The sequence below is a fragment of the Vitis vinifera genome, chromosome 9 (genome assembly GCF_030704535.1).
Source record: "Vitis vinifera cultivar Pinot Noir 40024 chromosome 9, ASM3070453v1".
In the NCBI taxonomy this organism is placed as follows: Eukaryota; Viridiplantae; Streptophyta; class Magnoliopsida; order Vitales; family Vitaceae; genus Vitis; species Vitis vinifera.
In genome coordinates this window covers 3,680,267-3,700,981 of record NC_081813.1, presented here as the reverse complement: position 1 = coordinate 3,700,981, position 20,715 = coordinate 3,680,267, and the positions used below count along the sequence as shown (strand labels likewise).

Sequence of the window (20,715 nt, the reverse complement as noted above, 5' to 3'; positions counted from 1 at the left end):
GTGGCAGCTATCTAATGATAGAGAAGGAGACCAGAAAAAGTTTCACCAAATCCTCAAAAAAATTATCGTACAAAGGCCTCTATTGCAAAATAAGTTGGGTTTGGCTTAAGATAATGTTAAATATACAACACCCTACTTAGCTCTAAAATTTTGAATGAGATATGTGGTATTTATTTTTTGACTAAATAGAAAAAGTCAAAATATTTGATTTTTTCTATTTAGTTAAAAGTACCTTATTAATATTAATTAATATAATTAAAGTAAACTTATTATCAATAAATTTAGTTTAATTATGTTGGTTGATGTTAATGAGTTATTTTTAGTTGAATTGAAAAAATCAAATATTTTGACTTTTTATGTTCAACCAAAAAACAAACACTACCGTGACTTAGACTTCATAACAAATTGGACTTAAAAAATTTTAATATGAAGAGACCCAAGGACAATTTGGGAGTCCATAATGCTAATTGCTTTTGACAAATGGACATTACTAAGATTACTTGTGATAACTTTGTAGGAATGATGTGAAAAAATGTCAAAGATTGTGATCAGTGAAAGAACAAATGGAAAGTAGGTTAGGAAGAATTTTCCATGAAAATATTGTCCTCTCAAAAATGTAGAGACATCATGGTATTTAGACTTTAGGGCATGTTTGGATGATAAGTCAATGAAAAGGAAAAAAAAATTGCAAATCTTCGGAGAGACTGGAGGAGAGGGTTTTGTGCTGGGTTCCTAAAACCCTCTGCCTATCCAATTCAAAAACAATGCCCCATCTCACAAGCTTCCGCCTCCTGTACTGCTCTCCTCTCCTTTCTCCATTTAAATCCCCATTTCTCTCTTTCTCCACCCTCTCCAAATCCAAGTCCCCTCTTCTCAATCCTCCTTCATTCTTCACTGTCCTCTCTTCTTCGTCTGGAAGGTATCCTAAACTCCGTCGTCACCCCCACCATCTGAGGAGAAGGAATAGCAGTTCTTTCAGGGAGACTAATAGGAGAGACAAAGGTATGTCAACGGAGGAGACTGAGTCTGGGTCTGTTGGGTTTAACAAGAGGAGGGCTGAGGGGAGAGACAAGAATGACAGGCCCAAGACCCTTCAGTTGAAAGCTCGGAAACTCAATCCTGTCAATACCATATGCTATGTTCAGGTAATTTTTGGGTTTTGACATTGGGGATTCTTTAATGGTGATGTTGTGGACTAGGTTTGCTGTATTTTATGGCTCGGAGAAGCGGGTATTTGGAAAATTCTCTACTCTGTGGTTAATTTGAGTAATGGAATTTTGGGGTACTTGGGAATTGGGATTGGGTTACTGAAATATTTGAAATAAATTCAAATTTATGTGCAATTATTGGCTGAATTGGTTTTTGTCTTTGTGAGCTTTCTTTAATGGTTATTGTGTACTGTGTAATTTGTGTCTCCATTCTCCTGTTCATTTGGGTTCTCAATGTTAACTTTGGTAGCTAATTTGGATTTTGGGGTTTAATTACAGGTGCTTCCTTGCACTGGAGAGTATTTCAAAGTTTTAAATTTTCTAGTTAATTTGGGATATGGGTGAATTCAAATGGGCACATACGAAAGCAAATCCAAATGGGACAAGTGTGCACATCTTCAAGATGATGAAATTGGCTTCTTTTTCAAATTTTTGAACGTGGCTTTCTAGGAAGTAAGCTGTATCAATCAGCTTCTTCTATCTTTATTTTTTGATAAGTAACCACAAGGTTAAGAGCCTTGTGCTCTACTGACTGAGCTAGACGGGCTTGAATAAATTCTCTAATGATATATTTTAGTTGTTTCATAATATCAAAGATGAGAGCTTTCTCAGTTTTCAGCACAAAAGAATATATTGTGGTGGTTTTGTCTACAATCAACCAAAAATTAAACAAGGGTTTGTCATTATTGCGTGGAATAACATACCGAAGTCATCTAGTAGGATTTCCCTGCTCCAGTTGGGGAAACCCAACTACCAGTTTAGTGAATAATTTTATGAAGTTTGCTTTTAGCATACTGTGATTTGGCTGTGCTGAGAAGCGGTAAACTTAGGACAAGGCTGTGATTTGGGAAATTTTTTTTGAGAGTCCAGGATCTCAGTTAGTGATACTACTATGCTAGAAAAACACATACTTTGATTGCCTTAGGATTCTGTCCCTGATTTGCATAAGATAAACCCTGTAATCAAACGATACATAATGGTGTTTCCATGAACTAGTTTATTGGAGGATATTGTCTTCACTTTTTAGTGAAGAGGGTGTTGGAAAATGTTTCAACTTGCAAATTATTTTATTTTGGCGGGGCATTTACTAGGATTTAGAGATTGTTTTATTTATTTCTATGTTTGAATCCAGGAAAATATTAAGAAAAAAAATGGTAAAGAAAATGATTTTTTCATATTTGGTTTGTTAGTGGAAAACCTGAAAGAAAATCATATATAGTTAAATTAGTTAGAAACTTCTGTATTTTCAAAATATTTAGTCTTTGTATAGAAGAGTTAAAATAAGTGAAATGAATTTGAAGTAACATATAAAAATAGTTTATTGCATTTAAATCTATTTTTTATTTTTCTTCATTTTCTTTCCTTCTACTTCTCCTCTGTATTTTCTTCCCCTTGCTTTTTCTTTCAAAATTTTGGGGAACCCAACATAGCTTAAAAGTTTGAAGTATCCAAGATGTCTTGTGGTTAAAAATATTTGATATCTTCTTACTTGCTATGATTGCAGATTCTGGGGACTGGGATGGATACACAAGATACTTCGTCTTCTGTCTTGCTTTTCTTTGATAAACAAAGATTTATTTTCAATGCTGGAGAGGTAAACATTTGGCAGCAGTGAGGAATTTTATCCACTGCTTAAATTTGATGATATAATTGGTTAATTATGATTAGAAAAGAAGAAGCAATTCACGCAATTATGATTCATGTGCCTTTCTGTTGGGTTTACATCTTATATGGGTTGTTTCATGCTGTTCATTGTCACTTAGTGTTCTTCATGTTGAAACTTTTATCCTAGTGAACTTGTTTACATTTGGTTGAACCTGTACATGAACCAGTTGTATTGTGGCATTGAACCATGAGGTCTTGGTCCTATCTTATAAAACAAAAAAGAAAGTTCCTTGTGAATTTTAGAGGAAGAGCCATAAAAGACTTATTTTGTTTTGCTCTTCTTGTTTACATCCATGGGGCAACTACTTTGTTACTGCTTGTAAGGCTAAAGAATCCTCTTCACATAATGGAATAAAATGAAGGCCATATTAATCAATTCCAATCTCAGAGGATGGATTTATCTACTGACGCTTTGTATCCCAATCAATGGATTTTTTTTTTTTGAATTAACTTTCTTCTTTCTTATTCTTTGAAAAAGAAAAAAAAACCCATGAAATGATTTGCCAAGCATGGATCCAAAACCGAGATTGAAAATAGTTTTTGTGAGCTATTATGCTTTATTTTACCTCCAAATGAGTCTTTACATGGATTTAGAAAATAGTTTCCTTGAAAAGCATAGATGGATCATACAACCAAAATGAGTCCTTTTGACACTTGAGCTTGCTTGGTCTTTTTCCACTGTACTGTAAACTGATATAAGTGAAGGACTTATCTTGGAAACTGCCCCTCGTTGAAAGATGTTTTGCCCTCATATTTAATGCTTTTCAAATGTCAACAGTTGATGGCAGAGTCCATAGATGATTGCCATATAACCAAGTAACCTGGTTTTCTTTTAGTCTTTACAATAATTATTGTTACATTATCAGACACTGGTTGCTTGCTTATCAAAATTTTGTTGATTTATGTAACTGGAACTCAAGTTCTGGTAACCTGATTCCTCATATGGATGGTCCAAAATAGGCAAGGTTGAAGGATGTAAAGACCCTTTTGATATTTTGTAAAATTGTGTATAAAGTGATACTCAATCTACTTTTGGATTTGGCAGCTTCTGCTAGAGAATTTTATGAACCTCTTAAATGATTATATCCCTAACCTCTTAACGTATTAGTTTCTTTCCAGGGCTTGCAACGTTTCTGCACAGAGCATAAGATTAAGTTGTCAAAGGTATAAATACTTGAGAATACATATTTTGTTCCTTCTTTTGGGTCTATATTTCAAGTTTCCTTCATCTTTGATGGAGGGAATTATTCCTCTAATTGCAGGAAGGCATTTTAACACTTTATCTTTGTTTAGATTGATCACATATTTCTGTCTCGTGTCTGCTCTGAAACGGCTGGTGGACTTCCAGGTCTGTGCCTTCATGGTCTTCTTTAAGTTGCACTTGCAACTGTGTTCCACTTATAAAAGGAGAACATTTGAAATACTCGGGGTGGAATCACATTTTCAAAAGCATTACTACTCTACTTCATTTTTTGATTTTGATGCAAAGTGAGGACTGCAAGAGAAACTGAATTGTTCCATTGTTACTCTATATCGTAGGGCTTCTTTTGACTTTGGCTGGCATGGGAGATGAAGGAATGTCTGTAAGTACCAGATTGATTTAATCTCTGTTCATTTTCTTCCATAGAAGTTGGTCAGATTAATACTTTAACATGTATGACTATAATCTCTTCTTTCTGTTGCCTTAAAGGTCAATATTTGGGGTCCCTCAGATCTTAAATATTTAGTTGATGCAATGAGATCCTTTATCCCAAATGCTGCCATGGTCCATACTCGTAGCTTTGGGCAAGCTCTTGGTTCTGATGGTGCTCCTATTCCTGATCTTAGGGAGTTTTCAGATCCCATTGTTCTCATTGATGATGAAGTTGTGAAAATATCAGCCATTCTCTTGCGACCAAGTTGCCTGAAAGGATCTCAGATTGTGACAGAGGAACCCAACATGCTATATCCTTCTGAAGTAGGCATAGAAGGGAGAAGGGATCATCTTCAGGAACCAATTTTACCACATTCAGCAGGTGAAGACAGCAAAGCTGGTGCTATGGTGAAGCCTGGTGATATTTCTGTAATTTATGTTTGTGAATTGCCTGAGATTAAAGGGAAATTTGACCCTCAAAAAGCTGTGGCTCTTGGACTGAAAGCTGGGCCAAAATACCGTGAATTACAGCTTGGGAAATCAGTAGTGTCAGATCGAAAAAATATCATGGTGGGTTTACTTATGGTGTTCTATGTATGTTTCATACCATTTGTTTTGATCCATAGCTTTGTTTTTCTTATTTTTTAGGTTCATCCAAGTGATGTGATGGGACCTTCTATTCCTGGTCCTCTTGTATTGCTTGTAGACTGCCCAACGGAATCATATCTACAGGACCTTTTATCCGTGGAATCCCTCAGTAGTTATTATGCTGGTTCGTCAAGCAACCCACCAGAGAGTGCCAAAACAGTGAATTGTGTAATTCACTTAAGTCCTGCATCTGTTGTAAGGGCTCCCAATTACCAAGTGTGGATGAAGAGATTTGGTGCTGCCCAACATATCATGGCTGGACATGAAATGTACGTTACTTATTGCCTACACAATCATTATCATCATCATCATCATCATCTTCTTAGTAATTCCTTCTTTCAGAAGCATATATTTCCTTACTTTGGTAGTTTGATTACTGATTCCTACGTGGTTGCTCATGCAGCAATTATATTTGATTAGTGATTCCTACTAGTTTGCTAATGCAGCAATTAATGTTTCTCGTTTTATGTGCAGGAAGAATGTGGAAATTCCGATTCTAAAATCTAGTGCAAGAATTGCAGCACGACTTAACTACCTTTGTCCTCGGTTCTTTCCAGCCCCAGGTTTTTGGTCTCTTCGGCATCTTAACCACTCAATTCCAGAATTGATTGCTTCAAGTGAGGTTTGTTTGTTATCACATTGTTTTGACACGGCAATGATTAGTTTTTAGTAGCTACATTTTATCATGATTTGGGGTAATTGAACAGTTTGTTTCTTGTCTCCAGGGTTCTGTTACAAAGCTTTGTGAAAGCGTTGCTGCTGAAAATCTTCTAAAGGTATGAAAATTTTATGACGTTGGACCAACTTGGTAGCTTAATTTAATGAGAGCAGATGAGATAGTAATAACATTCTCCCCTATGTGGGACAGTTCCATTTGCGCCCATATGCACAGCTTGGTTTGGATAGATCTGGTATACCGAGTTTGAGCTCTCCCTCAGAAATAATTGATGACTTAGTTTCAGAGATCCCAGAGGTTGTAGATGCTGCCCAAGAAGTAGGCCAATTTTGGAATGGGTTTGGAGAAGCAAAAGGGGAGATAACTCCCATGCATGATGATAAAGTTATGATTGAAGAACCATGGTTGAATTGGAATACTCTTCCTGGTTGTTTGGAGAATATAACAAGAGAAGACATGGAGATTGTTCTTCTAGGGACTGGTTCTTCCCAGCCATCTAAATACAGAAATGTTACTTCTATTTATATTAATCTTTTCTCAAAGGGAAGTTTGCTCCTAGATTGCGGTGAAGGAACCCTGGGACAACTGAAACGAAGGTAAAAATCACTGTTTATGAATTTTTAAATGCACAATACTGTTGTTTTAGTTTCTCCATTACCCTAACACTTGAATGGTTTTATGTGTTCTGAGAACAGATTTAGTGTAGAGGGTGCTGACAATGCTGTGAGGGGTTTAAGATGTATTTGGATTTCTCATATTCATGCTGATCACCATGCGGGTCTGGCAAGAATACTTACTTTGCGACGTGATTTGTTGAAGGGAGTACCTCATGAACCTTTGCTTGTTATTGGGCCAAGGCAGCTTAAGAGATATCTAGATGCATACCAAAAACTTGAAGATCTAGATATGCAGTTCCTTGATTGCAGGCACACCACAGAAGTTTCACTGAATGCTTTCGAGTGCAGTTTTGAAACAAACAAGGAACACTCTTCTCCAGAAGGTCCAGTCAGTTTTGAGGATGTAAACAATAGAAATACAGTTGAGTTAATGAATCAAAATATTGATTCCTCTTTATTTGCTAAAGGAAGTCGTATGCAGAGCTATTGGAAGAGACCAGGGAGTCCTGTTGACCATAGCGTGGCTTTCCCAATCCTAAAGAACTTGAAGAAAGTGCTCTGTGAAGCAGGTTTGGAGGCTTTGATCAGCTTTCCTGTTGTGCACTGTCCCCAGGCATTCGGTGTTGTCTTGAAAGCATCAGAGAGAATCAATAGTGTTGGAAAAGTTATACCAGGGTGGAAGATTGTGTACTCTGGTGACACTAGGCCCTGCCCAGAACTAATAGAAGCAGCTCGTGGAGCAACAGTTCTTATACACGAGGCAAGTTTTCACAAGAATTTGTGTTTTTTCATCTCATAATATAATATTTTTTAGATTTCATTTTCTTCTTTAAGTAATATAACAGAATTTTATGAAGACTATTACCTCTGACATAATTGTCAACCTAGGGTTCTAGGAAGAAGCTTAGATTTGATACCTAGAGTTATGTTGCTTTGGAATGATTTCTCGATGTCTACATGGTTTTTTTGTTATAGAGATTTCATAACAAGGTTATGACATGATTTAAAATATTAATTATTAAGGTGAAGGACCATGTTCAACCTTTGTTGGTAAAAAGGGAGGCAAAAGAAAGGAAAAATATGATTGACCACCTTGTTCTTGTGATTGTTGCAGGCAACTTTTGAGGAGGGGATGGTGGATGAGGCAATAGCAAGAAACCACAGCACAACAAATGAAGCAATCGAAGTTGGGAACTCTGCTGGCGCATACCGGATCATCCTTACCCACTTCAGCCAAAGATACCCAAAAATTCCAGTTTTTGATGATGCCCATATGCACAAAACATGCATTGCCTTCGACCTGATGAGTGTTAACATGGCAGATTTGCCTGTCCTCCCAAAAGTTCTTCCATACCTTAAACTCCTCTTTAGGAATGAGATGACTGTTGACGAACTGGATGATGTAATTTCTGCAGGTTTGGCCTCTTAACAAAAGAGAAAAATGATTCAATCATCAATATAATTAGCGTATTCTTCATCATGTTGATGGAAATTTGCGTTCTGTAAGGTTTTGATTCTATGTGCTGCTTGTATACTTCTCTCTGCATCTGGGTTGTGTCCCTTTTTGGTAGGGGGCCTTTCAGTATTTGGTATCATTCACAACATGAATATCAGGGAATATGAATATATGATGAGTAGACTCCATGCTCAAAGCAATCAACAGGAGTGGTAGTGGGATGTTGACTGTAATGGCATTTGACATTTTGAGATTGCACTTCTGTGGATCATCTTCTTACCACTTTAGAATAGGTTTTGTTTTAAGAAAAAAAAAAAAAAGTATGGTTGCATTTATTAAAATTTATATATATTTAAATTATTTAAATTTTATATTAAAGAGTTAAAATAAGTAAAATAAGTTTGAAGTAATCAAATAAATAAAATATTAAACATAAAATTTATTTTTAAAAATTTTAAAAATAAATTAAAAATATTTTAAATTTCTTTTAAAAAATATTATATATATAAAATAAAATAGGAAAATGTTAAAAATGTTATCAATGTGATTTTGTTATTTTCAATACTTAAATGATGGGTATAATTACACAATGGTGTGTATGTTATATCAAGTCTAGTATAAAATTGATTGTATTTTTTTAAAAAAATAAAATTTTAATTTATATTATTTTCGAAGTTTCTATTTTGAGAAAATGTAAATAAAAATTTCGACTCAATTTCTAACCTATGAGGTCCAAAACCACTATTTGGGGCCGCGAGTGCTAACGTACGCGGGTGGAAGAAACCAAACTCTTGACGTAAACAACAGATCGGTGACTCAATTCCCAGACCTGTCTGCATTTTGTGAACCCTTTCTTCCCCTCTCCCATCATCAAACCCCCATTTCTCTCCATATCTTTCTGAAACTCTCTTTTAACTCCCTCATAAACCCTAATTTTCATCCACCCAAATCCTCCAATTGTGTGCATCAGCCCCTATAGTCCGATGGTTTTGATCATTCCATCGAATCATTTCGATTATTCCATCAAATCGGTGCCTTTTTCTTGAATATTCCTGGTTTTGTACGGTTGTGATTCGATCTGAAACTCCCAATTCTGTATTGGCACATGCATGATCTTTCCTGGGGTTTGTGTTTCTAGGGTTTTGAATTGGGTCAAGATTCATTAGTTTCTAGAGATTAGAGTTTTTTTGAGGGGGTTTGAGGGATGGATTCGAGCAGGAGAGCTGTGGAATCGTACTGGAGATCGCGAATGATTGATGGAGCAACGTCTGACGAAGACAAGGTCACGCCTGTTTACAAATTAGAAGAGATTTGCGAGCTCCTTCGGTCTTCGCATGTTAGTATTGTGAAGGAAGTCTCTGAGTTTATTTTGAAACGGCTCGATCATAAGAGCCCAGTTGTTAGACAGAAGGTATGGAATTCTGGATTCTCTGCCTCGTGTTAATTGTTATAAATTGATAGGCTGGGAACTGGGATTTGGTGGATCTTGATAGTTGAAAACTCTGTTTTTTAATTAATGGAGAGTCAGCTTTCTATTTGGGTGATGAGAAACTGCAGGGACCGTAAGGAATTCTAATTTTCGTATTGGATTTCGTTTTGTTTTGGTATCTGAAAGTTGATGGGCTTATGTTAATTAAATCAAATTGCTGCATTGGGTTCAGTCCGGTGACGGCTTGTGAATAAAAAAACTATAAGATGCAAAATTTTGATCTGTTTTGATTTCCCTGCATTTTCTAGGCTGCCAAGCTGGATTAAGATGTAAAAATTTACAGGGTACCGGTATTGCAAAATATATTCATTTTTATACCCTTTACAATTGTTTAAACCAGAAAAGTTTAGGCATTTATTTGGATCTTGAAAAGAATGAGGGAAAGGGAAGGAAAATGCTGAAATGTCTTTAGAAATGAAGCAATTTTTTAGTAATTTTAACCATTTTCCTTTCCTTCTGCCTGCACTTTCATAGACCCAAACTGGGCCTTGGTTCTGGGTTAGCATGTCACGCAGATATGGAGCAGTTGAGTTTTAGGATAGTGTAAACAAACAAGTTATAATGGAAATTCATAAAGCCTATGCCTCATTGTTTCTCTTTTTCACTTTGAAGAAAAATGACTGACAACTGTGACAGTTCATCTCAGTAGTGCTCTTTTCCATATTAGTTTTTATGGATTATTGTACAGCCATCATAAGAAATGTATTTTGGCTTTTTCCGTTGAGTTATAAGTCATGTTGGTTTGTATTTTTCTTGAATATTGTACAGGCTCTAAGGCTGATTAAATATGCGGTGGGAAAGTCAGGTGTGGAGTTTAGAAGGGAAATGCAAAGACACTCAGTGGCTGTGCGACAGTTACTCCATTACAAGGGCCAGTTAGATGCTTTGAAGGGGGATGCCCTTAATAAGGCTGTTCGAGACACGGCTCAAGAAACTATCTCTGCTATCTTTGCTGCAGAGGAAAATAAGCCAGCACCTTCAGAAGATCTTAATAGACGAATTCAAGGTTTTGGGAATACAAACTATGAGATGCCATCAGAAGATAAGAAATCATTTCTCAGTGAGGTAGTTGGTCTTGGAAGTACATCTATCAAACAGGGAATTAGTAGTATCACACAAGGTCATTCGCTAAGGAAGAATGATAATGGAAGCTACAAGAGTCCAAATCTTCGAAGGTCATTGACTACAGAAATTGAGTACCAAGATAGATATGAAGGAGTTGAACATCAAAATGAAACCCAAAGTAGTTTTGGCAGCTCAAAGAATGTTTCTGGTGGGCCTTGGAACCAGGATGTACGAATAACCAAGTCAGAAACTACCAACGGAGACTCCAGTTCAAGCTTTGCTGAGAGTAAGACCCGTGAGGAGAGATTATTGGAAACAATAGTGACATCAGGAGGTGTACGTCTGCAGCCCACTCGAGATGCTATTCAGATTTTCCTCATAGAAGCTGCAAAGTTGGATGCTTTGGCGTTAAGTCATGCCCTTGAATCAAAGCTCCATTCTCCTCTGTGGCAGGTATGTTCCTTATATTGATATACTGGTTACTATATGCCCTTCCACAAACAAAATTTTCTTGTGGAGGTTTTTAATTCAACATTAAACATTTAAACTGGTTTGAAATTCCTATGGTTTGGTGTCTAAAAATGATTTTAAAACAAACATGGTGCAATTTTTCTAGCAATCAATATTCAAATGAAATGAATGCATACCCATTTTTTTTTATTTTCATTTTTGATTAGTACAGTACTGCCTTCCTGTCAGGTGCGGATGAAAGCTGTTTGTGTGCTTGACTCAATTTTGAGGAAAAAGGATGAAGAACAGTTTTCAACTGTAGCATCTTATTTTTGTGAAAACAAAGATGTTGTGTTGAAATGTTGCGAGTCTCCCCAAGCTTCACTGAGGGAAAAGGCAAACAAGGTAAATTTCTTTACGTTAGAAATGTATTTTGAGGTTCATTTTTCTTCTCTTCCCTTTTAACAGGAAAAGGAAATAATAGATGTTTGCATGTCTTTAATAAGATGATATGGTGTTAGGCGTTCAGAATTCTTAGTGATAGAATTGTTTGGTTTGTAGTTATGATGGCTAAAGGCATGTAAGTATTTTTACTTATTTTTAAAAAGTAAAAGAAAAATGAAATACAAAGGGAGATATGGAGAATTTTGGAGGACTAGTAACATATAATAGTGGAAGGAGGGGTAAATTCAGATTATACTGAAAAATCGCTATTGAAGAATTATCAATCGTTGAGGCTAGATCTGCTCTCTCTCTCTCTCTCTCTCTCTCTCTCTCTCTCTCTCTTCTTTAGTTCTCTGTCTTTAAGTTGTCAGTTGGCCTCTTTGTTTGATAAATTTTGAGGTTGTTTCATGAATCCTTATAGGAGGGATGCTTGTCTTTTGTTGAGTATATTGGTAGGTTGTGGGAGTGATGCCAGTCTTTTGAGTTTCTATCACCAAATTGAATTTCTTGATTAGTAGTAGGAAATGGAATAATAATTTCCATGATAGTTGGGGTCCATGCATAGCAGTGAATGACATTGAACATGGTAAAATAATTGTGCTAAAGCTAACTGGGTTTTGAATAACTTGAATTCATTGATAATCTCATTGACCAACTATTCAACCAGGTAAAGCTCAGAATCATTGAAATGGTTACAAAAGTTTCTGGCTGACTATGAAATAGTGACTGACTAACAATTGCCTCTTTAGGTAACAAGGCCTGTACAAATTTCACATTTGCAATTTGAAAATATCAACAATCAAGTTCTATATTAAGGGAAAAAAATCAAGAGTTCAAAATGTTGCATTAGCTTTACTTGCTGCCTCTGTGATAAAGCCATTATTTTCTAATTTTGTCTTTCAGATTCCTAAAAAAATTAGTTTTCCCACTTCTCTTTCTAAATTTTCTTGCATGTTTTAGTCTCTTGATTGAAAGTTGAGTCTGATTCAGGAATTATTGTACAAGTTTTCTATCTCAAAGGAAATCCACACACTGGGTGGGGCATTCTTGCAAGATGTATCATGCTTCATTTTTGTTTTCATTCTTTTTTTCTTAATGAGGCAAAATTTGTCTTCCTGATGACTTTATACCTGATCTAAAACATTGAATAAGAAAACCTATAGTGGGGCCAGAAACTCACTTCCATGAATCCTCGGAGTACATTTTGTGGTTGACATTTGGATTTTAATTGACAGGTGTTAAGCCTTTTGGGTGGAGAGCAAACAGGCAGCACAATGAGCCCTCCTGAAAAGCCACTGAAGACTGAGACAGTGCCTGCAGTTCAGATGCCTGACTTAATAGACACTGGTGGTCCAGATGATTACTATGGGGCAGAAGATTCTATAAAAACCCAAAGTGATCAAAGTGTACCAAATTTGACAACATCAACCAGCCCTCTAATTGATGATTTATTTGGAGATGGTCTTGGTGTTAGTGAGAACACTGGTGAACAAAAAAATGATGACGATCCCTTTGCAGATGTCTCATTTCTCAGTGGCGAGGCTAGAGAACAGGTAGATGACCTCTTTTCAGGAATGACTGTTGATGATAAAGTGGGTGCTAATGAGATTCCTAAGGCAGCAACTAGTAATGAACCTGAACTATTTGATATTTTTGGGTCAAATGCTGAACTTCCTCAGGAGCAAGAAAATCATAAAAAGGATGTTAATGATTTAATGGCTGGTTTATCCATTAATGGAAATGTCTCAAATACGACACAGAAAGGAATGCTTCCTGGGGCACTCTCTGAGACTGTGTTCTCAGATTCAAATAGTTACTCCCCCAAGCAAGTCTCCAATGATGCTTTGAATGGTTTTGGTTCTGAAACGGCTGGCATGAATGCAAATGCCATGTTTCCTTTGGGTTCAATGCCCTATAATATCCCTCCAGGCATTATGTTCAATCCAGCTTTTCCTTCTCAACCAATGAATTATGGTGCCATGGGGAATTTCTTTGCCCAGCAGCAGTTCCTAGCAGCAATGTCCAACTTTCAGCAGCTGGGGAACCTGACTTCTCAAAGTGCTGGCATGGGTCATGCTGGTGGAACAATGGAAGGAGGATATTCTTCACCCCTCCCTGACATTTTTCATCCACATATTCCTACTCAAAGTCCCACTGCAGTAATGACCAGTTCAAAGAAAGAGGAGACAAAAGCATTTGATTTTATCTCTGTAAGTTTTTGACCTACCTTTTCGCTACCAGTTATTTATTTATTATTATTATTTTCAGTGGGATGGGTTGGGATGATGCTGCAGTAGAGCAGGCACTTGATACATGCACTAGAAATTAGAAGGACGAAATCCTTCCATCACTTTCTCAGAGAAATATTGTGCAGCATTTCGATCTGTATTACTGATATCATGCATGCTGTGCTACTCTCCATCTGTTCTGCAGGATCATCTGGCTGCTGCTCGAGATCCAAAGAGGGTGATTTGAATTGGAGCTCTTACGCTGAACACGTCAATGATGACATGTTTATTTTTAGGCAAGTATATCGCAGCTGGTTATTTTCTTTCAACTGAGAAGCTGAATTCTTTTGCAATAATGGGACATCTGGAGATGTTAAAAGAGTCATGTTTCAATGAAAATAGGACTGTAACTTATAAAACGGGGAAAATCCCACAACTGAAAAGGAAAGAGAGTGGAAAAATTGCAGATTTGTGGTGTAGTGGAAGATGGAAGAAGAGTGAGAGAATGTGGTTGTGTAAGTTTGGTTTCTCAACTTTGGGTATTCTGTAAGTGGAGGCACTCCTTGCTTTTCTTTACATTGTAATGGATTTGTAGAGTTGTTTCTTTATAACCTTTCTTCTATGAGGAATGCTTGTGGTAGATACATTTGTTGGATTGAGGGATCTGTTTTTATGTTGATTCAACACACTTTCAGACCCAATCTATTATTTGATTAGATTATTGAGTCACTTGTTTCTTTCGACTTTCCTTGCAATTTGTCGATGTAAATCAGGTTCAAATGTGATTGAAAAAAAGCGGAAAAAGATATTGGATAATACTTTGAAGCAATCAAAGCATAATCATCTTTTTATGTTGCAGTTATTAACAGGTTTTGGTTCAAATTTATGGGACATGTTGCCGTACAAACCAAAGGCATTGGTTTATTATTACTATTTTGATTTTGATGCCATCCAAACGTTAAAATTCCTTAATCACCGGTGAAATTTCTTGATCACTGTTAAAATTTCAAAATGTGATTGAAAAAGGAAAGGGAAAAGATATTAGATAATACTTTTATGCAATCAAAGTATAACAAACTTTTATTTTGGAGTAACTAACAAATTTTGGTTCTATCTATGGGACATCTTGCCCTACGTAGAAAGGCATGGGTCATTATTATTACTATTTTGATTTTGGGCTACCCAAAAATAAAATTTAATTAGTTTGTAATTTGAGCGAGTTGATAGGATTGATGATTAATCCGAGTCTAGTCTGAATTAGGAAATAATCAATTTGAGTTCAACCAAAACCAATGTTTAACTCAAGATATTCAACTTAAGTCTTACCTAAACCAATTTTAACTCAAGATATTCAACTTAAGTCCAACCTAACATCATTTATGTTAATTTGGTCTGGTTGATTGGGTTAGGCTTGGATTAGTAGTAAATAAAGCAAAATTTCATTCTAAAAAAAAAAATAAAAAAGTGATATTTTTGGTTGGGTTAGACTAGGATCGATAGTAAATAAAGACAAATTTTTATTCTAAAAAAATGAAAGTTTGATTTAATATAATTTGATATTTTTTCTTAAACATCTAAAAAGAAAACAAATATTATCATATAAAATATTTTGTATTATAAATAAAATAAAAACATTAAATTGGTTGTAAGTAAGACTTGAGTTATTTGAATCTTGACCTGAACTCAATCTAAATTGGTTTGTGATGAAAAAATCTAACTCAAATTCAACTTAAGTATTGAAAATAATTGTTCAAACCTGGGAATTAGATTCAAATTAGGTTGGGTCAATTTAGACAAGTTGCACCCCTAAACCTTTTTAATCACGGCACAAGTAAATATAACATACAAACAATTAGTCAAAAGTTGAGTCAATTTTTAGATAGAGTCTATATTTTCTGAAGTTAAAAAATGATGTAAACCAGGTAACAATAAAGAATAAGAAAATCACCATTATTTCTTAGTGCTAAATAATAACAAATAAATATTTCATAAATATTGTAAATGATTTTGAATTTCATAAATTAAATATTAAAATTAAAGTAAGAAGTTTTTCTATGCTTTAACATGTTCAAATAAATAAATTTTAAAAGACAAACATGTAATTAAATGCTAATAAATTTAAAATATTAAATTTCACTGAAAAAAAGATAAGGTATACTTCCAGGCACTAGGTCAAATGCAAAGCTTTAAAAGGAAGGGAGACTAAAAAGTAAGAAAAATGTCAATTTTGATTGTGGGTTTGTTTGGTTGTATTTTAATTTTTGATTTTTTTAAATCACAATTTAAAAAATTATAAAATTTTAATTTTTACAAATTTGGATTATGCCTTTACAAATTTAAATTTTGAAATAATAATTTTTTTTAGCATCTTAACTTTTTTTAAGTCATTATTTTTTTAAGGTGGTGCCTACATTTTATTACATGTAAGTAAATAAAAGCTAATAAATTTAAAATGTTAAATTTCACTGAAAAAAGATGAAGTATGTTTCGATTTTATTACAATCATAACTTTTAAAACAATTTAAAATTATTTTAACTATGAATTTTCTTTACTTCATTAATTTTCTTAAAAATTGTGAAGAAGGAAAGTGACACTTCATTTTCACCTATTCCATTTTTTTTACCAAACCAATAATATTGATATAATGTAATGAAATTTTCCAAGCTCATAAAAAAATTACTAAAAATCATCAAAAATAATTTTATTTTGTTTTTATATAATTATGAATTTTTATTATTTTATTTTCCCAAAAAAATAAAAAATAAAATTATATAAATAAAAAGTAGATTAAATTATTGGAAATCACTCATCTACTTAGATTAAATTACAGAAAATCACTCATCTACTTTCACCCATAGCTTAATTTAATCCTTACACTTGTTTTTTTTTTTTTTTTTTTATAAATAATATTAAATTCTAAAAGAGAATTATGTTTAGGGTAAGCAAAATCTTATAATTGAATCAAAAAATGCAAAACTTTTTAAATTGGAGAGGTATTTATTCACCCCACCCAAGCGATCACACACTATAAGACGTTTTTGCCTTAAGATAATATTCAGAATATTTCAATGCAAAAAACTTAAGCTAAGAATGGTCAAATTTTATAGATAAAACACATGAGGCAATAGAAACATAGGAAATTGATCACCATACGAAAGGTTCTTTCTTTTCAACAATTATTTATGCTATTCTTGCTATGCATTCCCAGCATCCAATCACCCACCACCAACTTGTCCTACAAAAACAATCATTCATTTGCCTATCATGAGAATCTCACCTCTTTCACAATTCTTCGTTGCATTAAAACATCTCTCATAACATTAAACAAATGGAAGCAAAAACGAAAAATGTACCTGGCAGAGGAAGACCAATGGATTTCTCACAAAACAGGGAGGAAATTAAAGGAAGTGAAGGAAACCCAACAATTCCTGCAAACCTCCATGACATACAACTCTAGAACCATCTCCTCCTTTGAATCACCACGTTCATATTTTAAGATACGAAGTGAAAGTGCGCTTGAGGTTGTCATCCTCCCTCTCCAACTCCTCCCACCAGCTTCGATGCGCCTCAATTTCTTTTAAAGTGTTGGTGGCACTATTGGAATTCAATGGCAATTTCCTTAGATTTGGACAACCAGCCACATGGATCTCTTTGAGGGAAGGAAATGGCAAGGCCTGCTTGTAGATACTCTTTAGATTTGGGAGACCACGTAACCATAACACCACAAGTCTTGAGAATATGCTGAGATTTTGTTGGTCAATTTCTGAGTCTCCACACTCATCACTCCCTATAATTTCTTCCATTGCAGGATTGTCTTCAACGCACAGCAACTCAAGGCTTGGAGCATAAATAAGCCAGGTCAAGTCCAAGAATTGACACCCGTTAATAAACACCTTAACAAGGTTGTGGAAGTTTGAGTTTGAGATATGACCTCGAGACAGTCCCATATTTATTTTAACACGTTCCAAATCATAACAGCCTTGAAATTCAAGCACAGTGAGTCTTTGCAAAGTTGAAAGTGGCAACTCCACCACCTGCAAACCTGGGCAGTTGCCCATCGCTAAATGTCGTACGCACTTCTGCAGCATCAAGGAGGTGAGATATTTTTGAACAGCTGGGATTGTACGTAACGTGATACTTATCCAACTCAGGTATTGCAAGCACTCCAACTCCTGCAACTCTCCAACTTCCTCATATTCCTTAATATCCTTTTCAATGTTTAATAATTGCATCCTAAACATCTGCAAATTTGAAAGGCAAGATATCACGTTTGGTGGAATTACTTCAAGCTTCCATATATTGTCTAATATCAAACACCTCAGTTTTGTCAAATTCTTCAGCTCTATAGGCATCTTTTTTATACCCGTCCTTGCTAGATTAAGAAATTCCAAACTCTCTAATCTACAAATCTCCAGAGGTAACTCCACTAAATTTGCATTGTACGACAAATCCAAAACTCTTATGACAGGCATGAATTGGAAGAATCCAATTGGAAGTGACTTCATGTTACTATTTCTCAAAATCAAAGTTCGGAGATTGAGGAAACAGGGTGATAGAGAGAGTCCTTCATTGATATTAGAATACCATAGTGAAATCCGTTGAGCTTCTTTCCATTTCACAGTTTCATATGCTTCAATCAATTGACCATGATCTAGTACAAAACTTTTGTGTTTCTCTTCCCCATAATCACATGATAACCATAGAGCCATGTCACGGATCACATCATGCATCTTACAAGTGTGTTCCGATACACCACCTTCCAAGAGACATGCAAGTTTTAAGCTTCTAATAATCTCCTCTCCTTGGTTGCGTGCTTCATATATATCAACAAATTTGTCCATAAACCCCTCCCCGATCCAAAGATCTATGAGGTCTTCAATCCAAATTTTATGGTCTTCAGGGAATAGCGAACAATATAGGAAACATGATTTGGTGGTGTCATTGTCCAAGTGATCGTAACTGAATTTCAAAATCGGAAATACTTGATCTCCCATACCTGAAAACTTTGCTGGGTAACTCTTCAACACTTGTATTGCTTGCTCCCATTCTTGAGGAGTTTTCCTGCTAGCCATTGCTCGCCCGATGACGATGAGGGCAAGCGGCAATCCTTTGCATTCCTCAACAACAATCTTAGCAAGCCTTTTTATATCTGGATGTGAATTCAAGATATTCTCACCAACCTTGTCGCGAAACAGAGAAAACGCTTCATCCCGTGTCAAACACTCTACCTTCATCCTCTTATGAACCTCCATTTCATCGCATACTCGTTCAGATCGGGTAGTGAGTACTACTTTGGACTTAGTTTGATCACTCAAATCAGGGATCCCCACCTCCAAGAGATTGAGTCGGTCCCACATATCATCAAGCAATATCACAAAGTTTTTGGATTTCAACAACTTGCATATTTCTGCAGCCTTCTCTTCCTTGCTTCGATTCTTCCATTTGTCATCTGGGGCCGTTAATTTATTTAGGATCACGTCTTGAATATTTCCTATGTTGATTGGTTTCGACACCACTATCCACATCACAACATCAAAATCGTTTCTTTTACCAAAATACTCATTATTGATTTTCTGCAAGAGGGTCGTTTTTCCAACACCCCCAATTCCATACAACCCAATACTTCTTACTTGCTCATCTTCCAGGCATCTCCGAACCTTCTCGAACATCAAGTCTAAGCCCATAGTTTTCCCCATCGGTCTCTCATCCACCGGAGCACAAGGCAAACTATGAGCCACAAAATCAAAATGCCCTTTGCCCTTTAATTCAGTCACAGCATCGATCTTTCTTCTCACAATCTTCCCCAGCTTGTAGCTTGACCTGCAATTCTTAGGACAGGTTCCGAGACATTTCTGTTGGATTTCTTGATCCCCATTTTGCAATATTTCTTCCACTTCAGCTTCCATGGCCTGTACAGCGCGGAGCCAACCATCCACTTCATGCGTACGCCTACTCTGTAGTTGCTCCTCACGCTCGACTCTTCCCATCACATCCTCACTTAAGTTGCGCAGTTCCTCCGTTGAGCTCTCCAAAGACTTGAGATTTTCTTCAAGCTTACGAATATAAACTGCTCTCTTGGCGGTGCAATCCCACAAGCAGGTGGCGACGTCCAGGATTGGGCTCACACAATCCATTGCTTCAGGGGATGACAGGAAAAAGATGAGTTTGAAAGACAACTGAAGAACTCAAAAGAGGAGATGGGTGAGTTGCCGTAATGGATCTGATGAATAACAGTTGCTTAACAGCCCACCAAAAAAGAAAAGAAAAAAAGAAAGAAAAAAGATTCCCACATCAAAACTTTTTCGTGGGTAGATTATGCAAGACGCGTTGGTGGGTCATTGTGGTAGACAATTTGTAATGGGAATCCAAAGAGATAGATGGGAGTGTTGGTTCTCCTGTCCCACATATGCTGCTTTCTTCTTCTTTTTTCATTCTTAGCCCGAAAAGATTCGACCAGTCATGCTCTGCTCCTTTTGGTAATTATGATTAATTTTCTGGATACCTGAACATCAACTGTTAAGAGAGATTTTTGGCACCCAGAAAAAAATTTTTTGCAGCTATAATTGTGGAGACTAGACGAACATTAATTTCATGGATTATGCAAGACATTTTAGCAGGCAATAAATTGTGGCCAACAGCCTGTAAAGGAGATGTTTACTTTATGTTGGGTTCCACCACTTTTTCTTCTTTTTCATCTTTTCCATGTTAGTGCCCCTACTGTTTGCTTTCATCATTGAAGCTCCATTTTCAATTCTTATCCTTTCTTTTGAACTCAGTGACTTGTAAGTTGCATGAATGATGTGTTTTCCCCTTTGCTTATGTATTTTCATGATCCAAACTAAATATAAAGATTTCAATAGAAAAATCAAAACTGACAATAACCTTTTTTATACATAAGTGAAAATTTTCGTTGTATATAAATATTTAGTGCTCATACACAGTATTTTAAACTAATTTTGATTCAATATGTAATTAATTGGATAAATTTTTCATATTTCATATTATTTTTAAAAATTAATAGATTTATTTAAAAAAAATTAAAACATTAAATCTCACTTCACTTTGAATTTATTTGCTTTTAACGAAAAAATTCATAAAAGTATAATTACATGCACTAATAAAGTTGTGACTCATT

The 20,715-nt window shown here is 35.5% G+C and overlaps 3 protein-coding genes across 3 annotated transcripts; 2 read left to right on the top strand and 1 right to left on the bottom strand.

The window, feature by feature from the left end:
* The first annotated feature begins 527 nt into the window (after positions 1-527).
* Positions 528-7,927, top strand: LOC100254820 (tRNase Z TRZ3, mitochondrial). Its single transcript, XM_010656340.3, has 12 exons — positions 528-1,145; positions 2,713-2,802; positions 3,993-4,037; positions 4,167-4,221; positions 4,413-4,456; positions 4,564-5,076; positions 5,155-5,423; positions 5,629-5,776; positions 5,880-5,930; positions 6,023-6,426; positions 6,526-7,207; positions 7,562-7,927. The coding sequence occupies exons 1-12, from the start codon at positions 765-767 to the stop codon at positions 7,874-7,876; spliced, it is 2,997 nt and encodes a 998-aa protein (XP_010654642.1). The 5' UTR covers positions 528-764; the 3' UTR covers positions 7,877-7,927.
* Positions 7,928-8,634: 707 nt separating this feature from the next.
* LOC100246260 (protein MODIFIED TRANSPORT TO THE VACUOLE 1) lies at positions 8,635-14,308 on the top strand. Its single transcript, XM_002284147.4, has 5 exons — positions 8,635-9,314; positions 10,161-10,910; positions 11,157-11,312; positions 12,587-13,561; positions 13,785-14,308. The coding sequence occupies exons 1-5, from the start codon at positions 9,108-9,110 to the stop codon at positions 13,824-13,826; spliced, it is 2,130 nt and encodes a 709-aa protein (XP_002284183.1). The 5' UTR covers positions 8,635-9,107; the 3' UTR covers positions 13,827-14,308.
* A 2,351-nt stretch (positions 14,309-16,659) lies between these two features.
* Positions 16,660-20,129, bottom strand: LOC100260098 (probable disease resistance protein At5g63020). The gene is made up of 2 exons (XM_010656339.3): positions 16,934-20,129; positions 16,660-16,815 (listed from the first exon to the last, which is right to left on the bottom strand). Exon 1 carries the CDS (start codon positions 19,712-19,714, stop codon positions 17,066-17,068), a length of 2,649 nt encoding a protein of 882 aa, XP_010654641.1. The 5' UTR covers positions 19,715-20,129; the 3' UTR covers positions 16,660-16,815; positions 16,934-17,065.
* Positions 20,130-20,715: the final 586 nt, after the last annotated feature.

Coding starts and splice junctions, on each gene's coding strand:
- LOC100254820 (XM_010656340.3), top strand. CDS start 765: ATGCCCCATCTCACAAGCTTCCGCCTCCTGTACTGCTCTCCTCTCCTT. Junction 4,457..4,563: donor TGGGAGATGAAGGAATGTCT/GTAAGTACCAGA, acceptor GTTGCCTTAAAG/GTCAATATTTGGGGTCCCTC. Junction 5,777..5,879: donor AATTGATTGCTTCAAGTGAG/GTTTGTTTGTTA, acceptor TCTTGTCTCCAG/GGTTCTGTTACAAAGCTTTG.
- LOC100246260 (XM_002284147.4), top strand. CDS start 9,108: ATGGATTCGAGCAGGAGAGCTGTGGAATCGTACTGGAGATCGCGAATG. Junction 10,911..11,156: donor TCCATTCTCCTCTGTGGCAG/GTATGTTCCTTA, acceptor CCTTCCTGTCAG/GTGCGGATGAAAGCTGTTTG. Junction 13,562..13,784: donor AAGCATTTGATTTTATCTCT/GTAAGTTTTTGA, acceptor TCTGTTCTGCAG/GATCATCTGGCTGCTGCTCG.
- LOC100260098 (XM_010656339.3), bottom strand. CDS start 19,714: ATGGATTGTGTGAGCCCAATCCTGGACGTCGCCACCTGCTTGTGGGAT.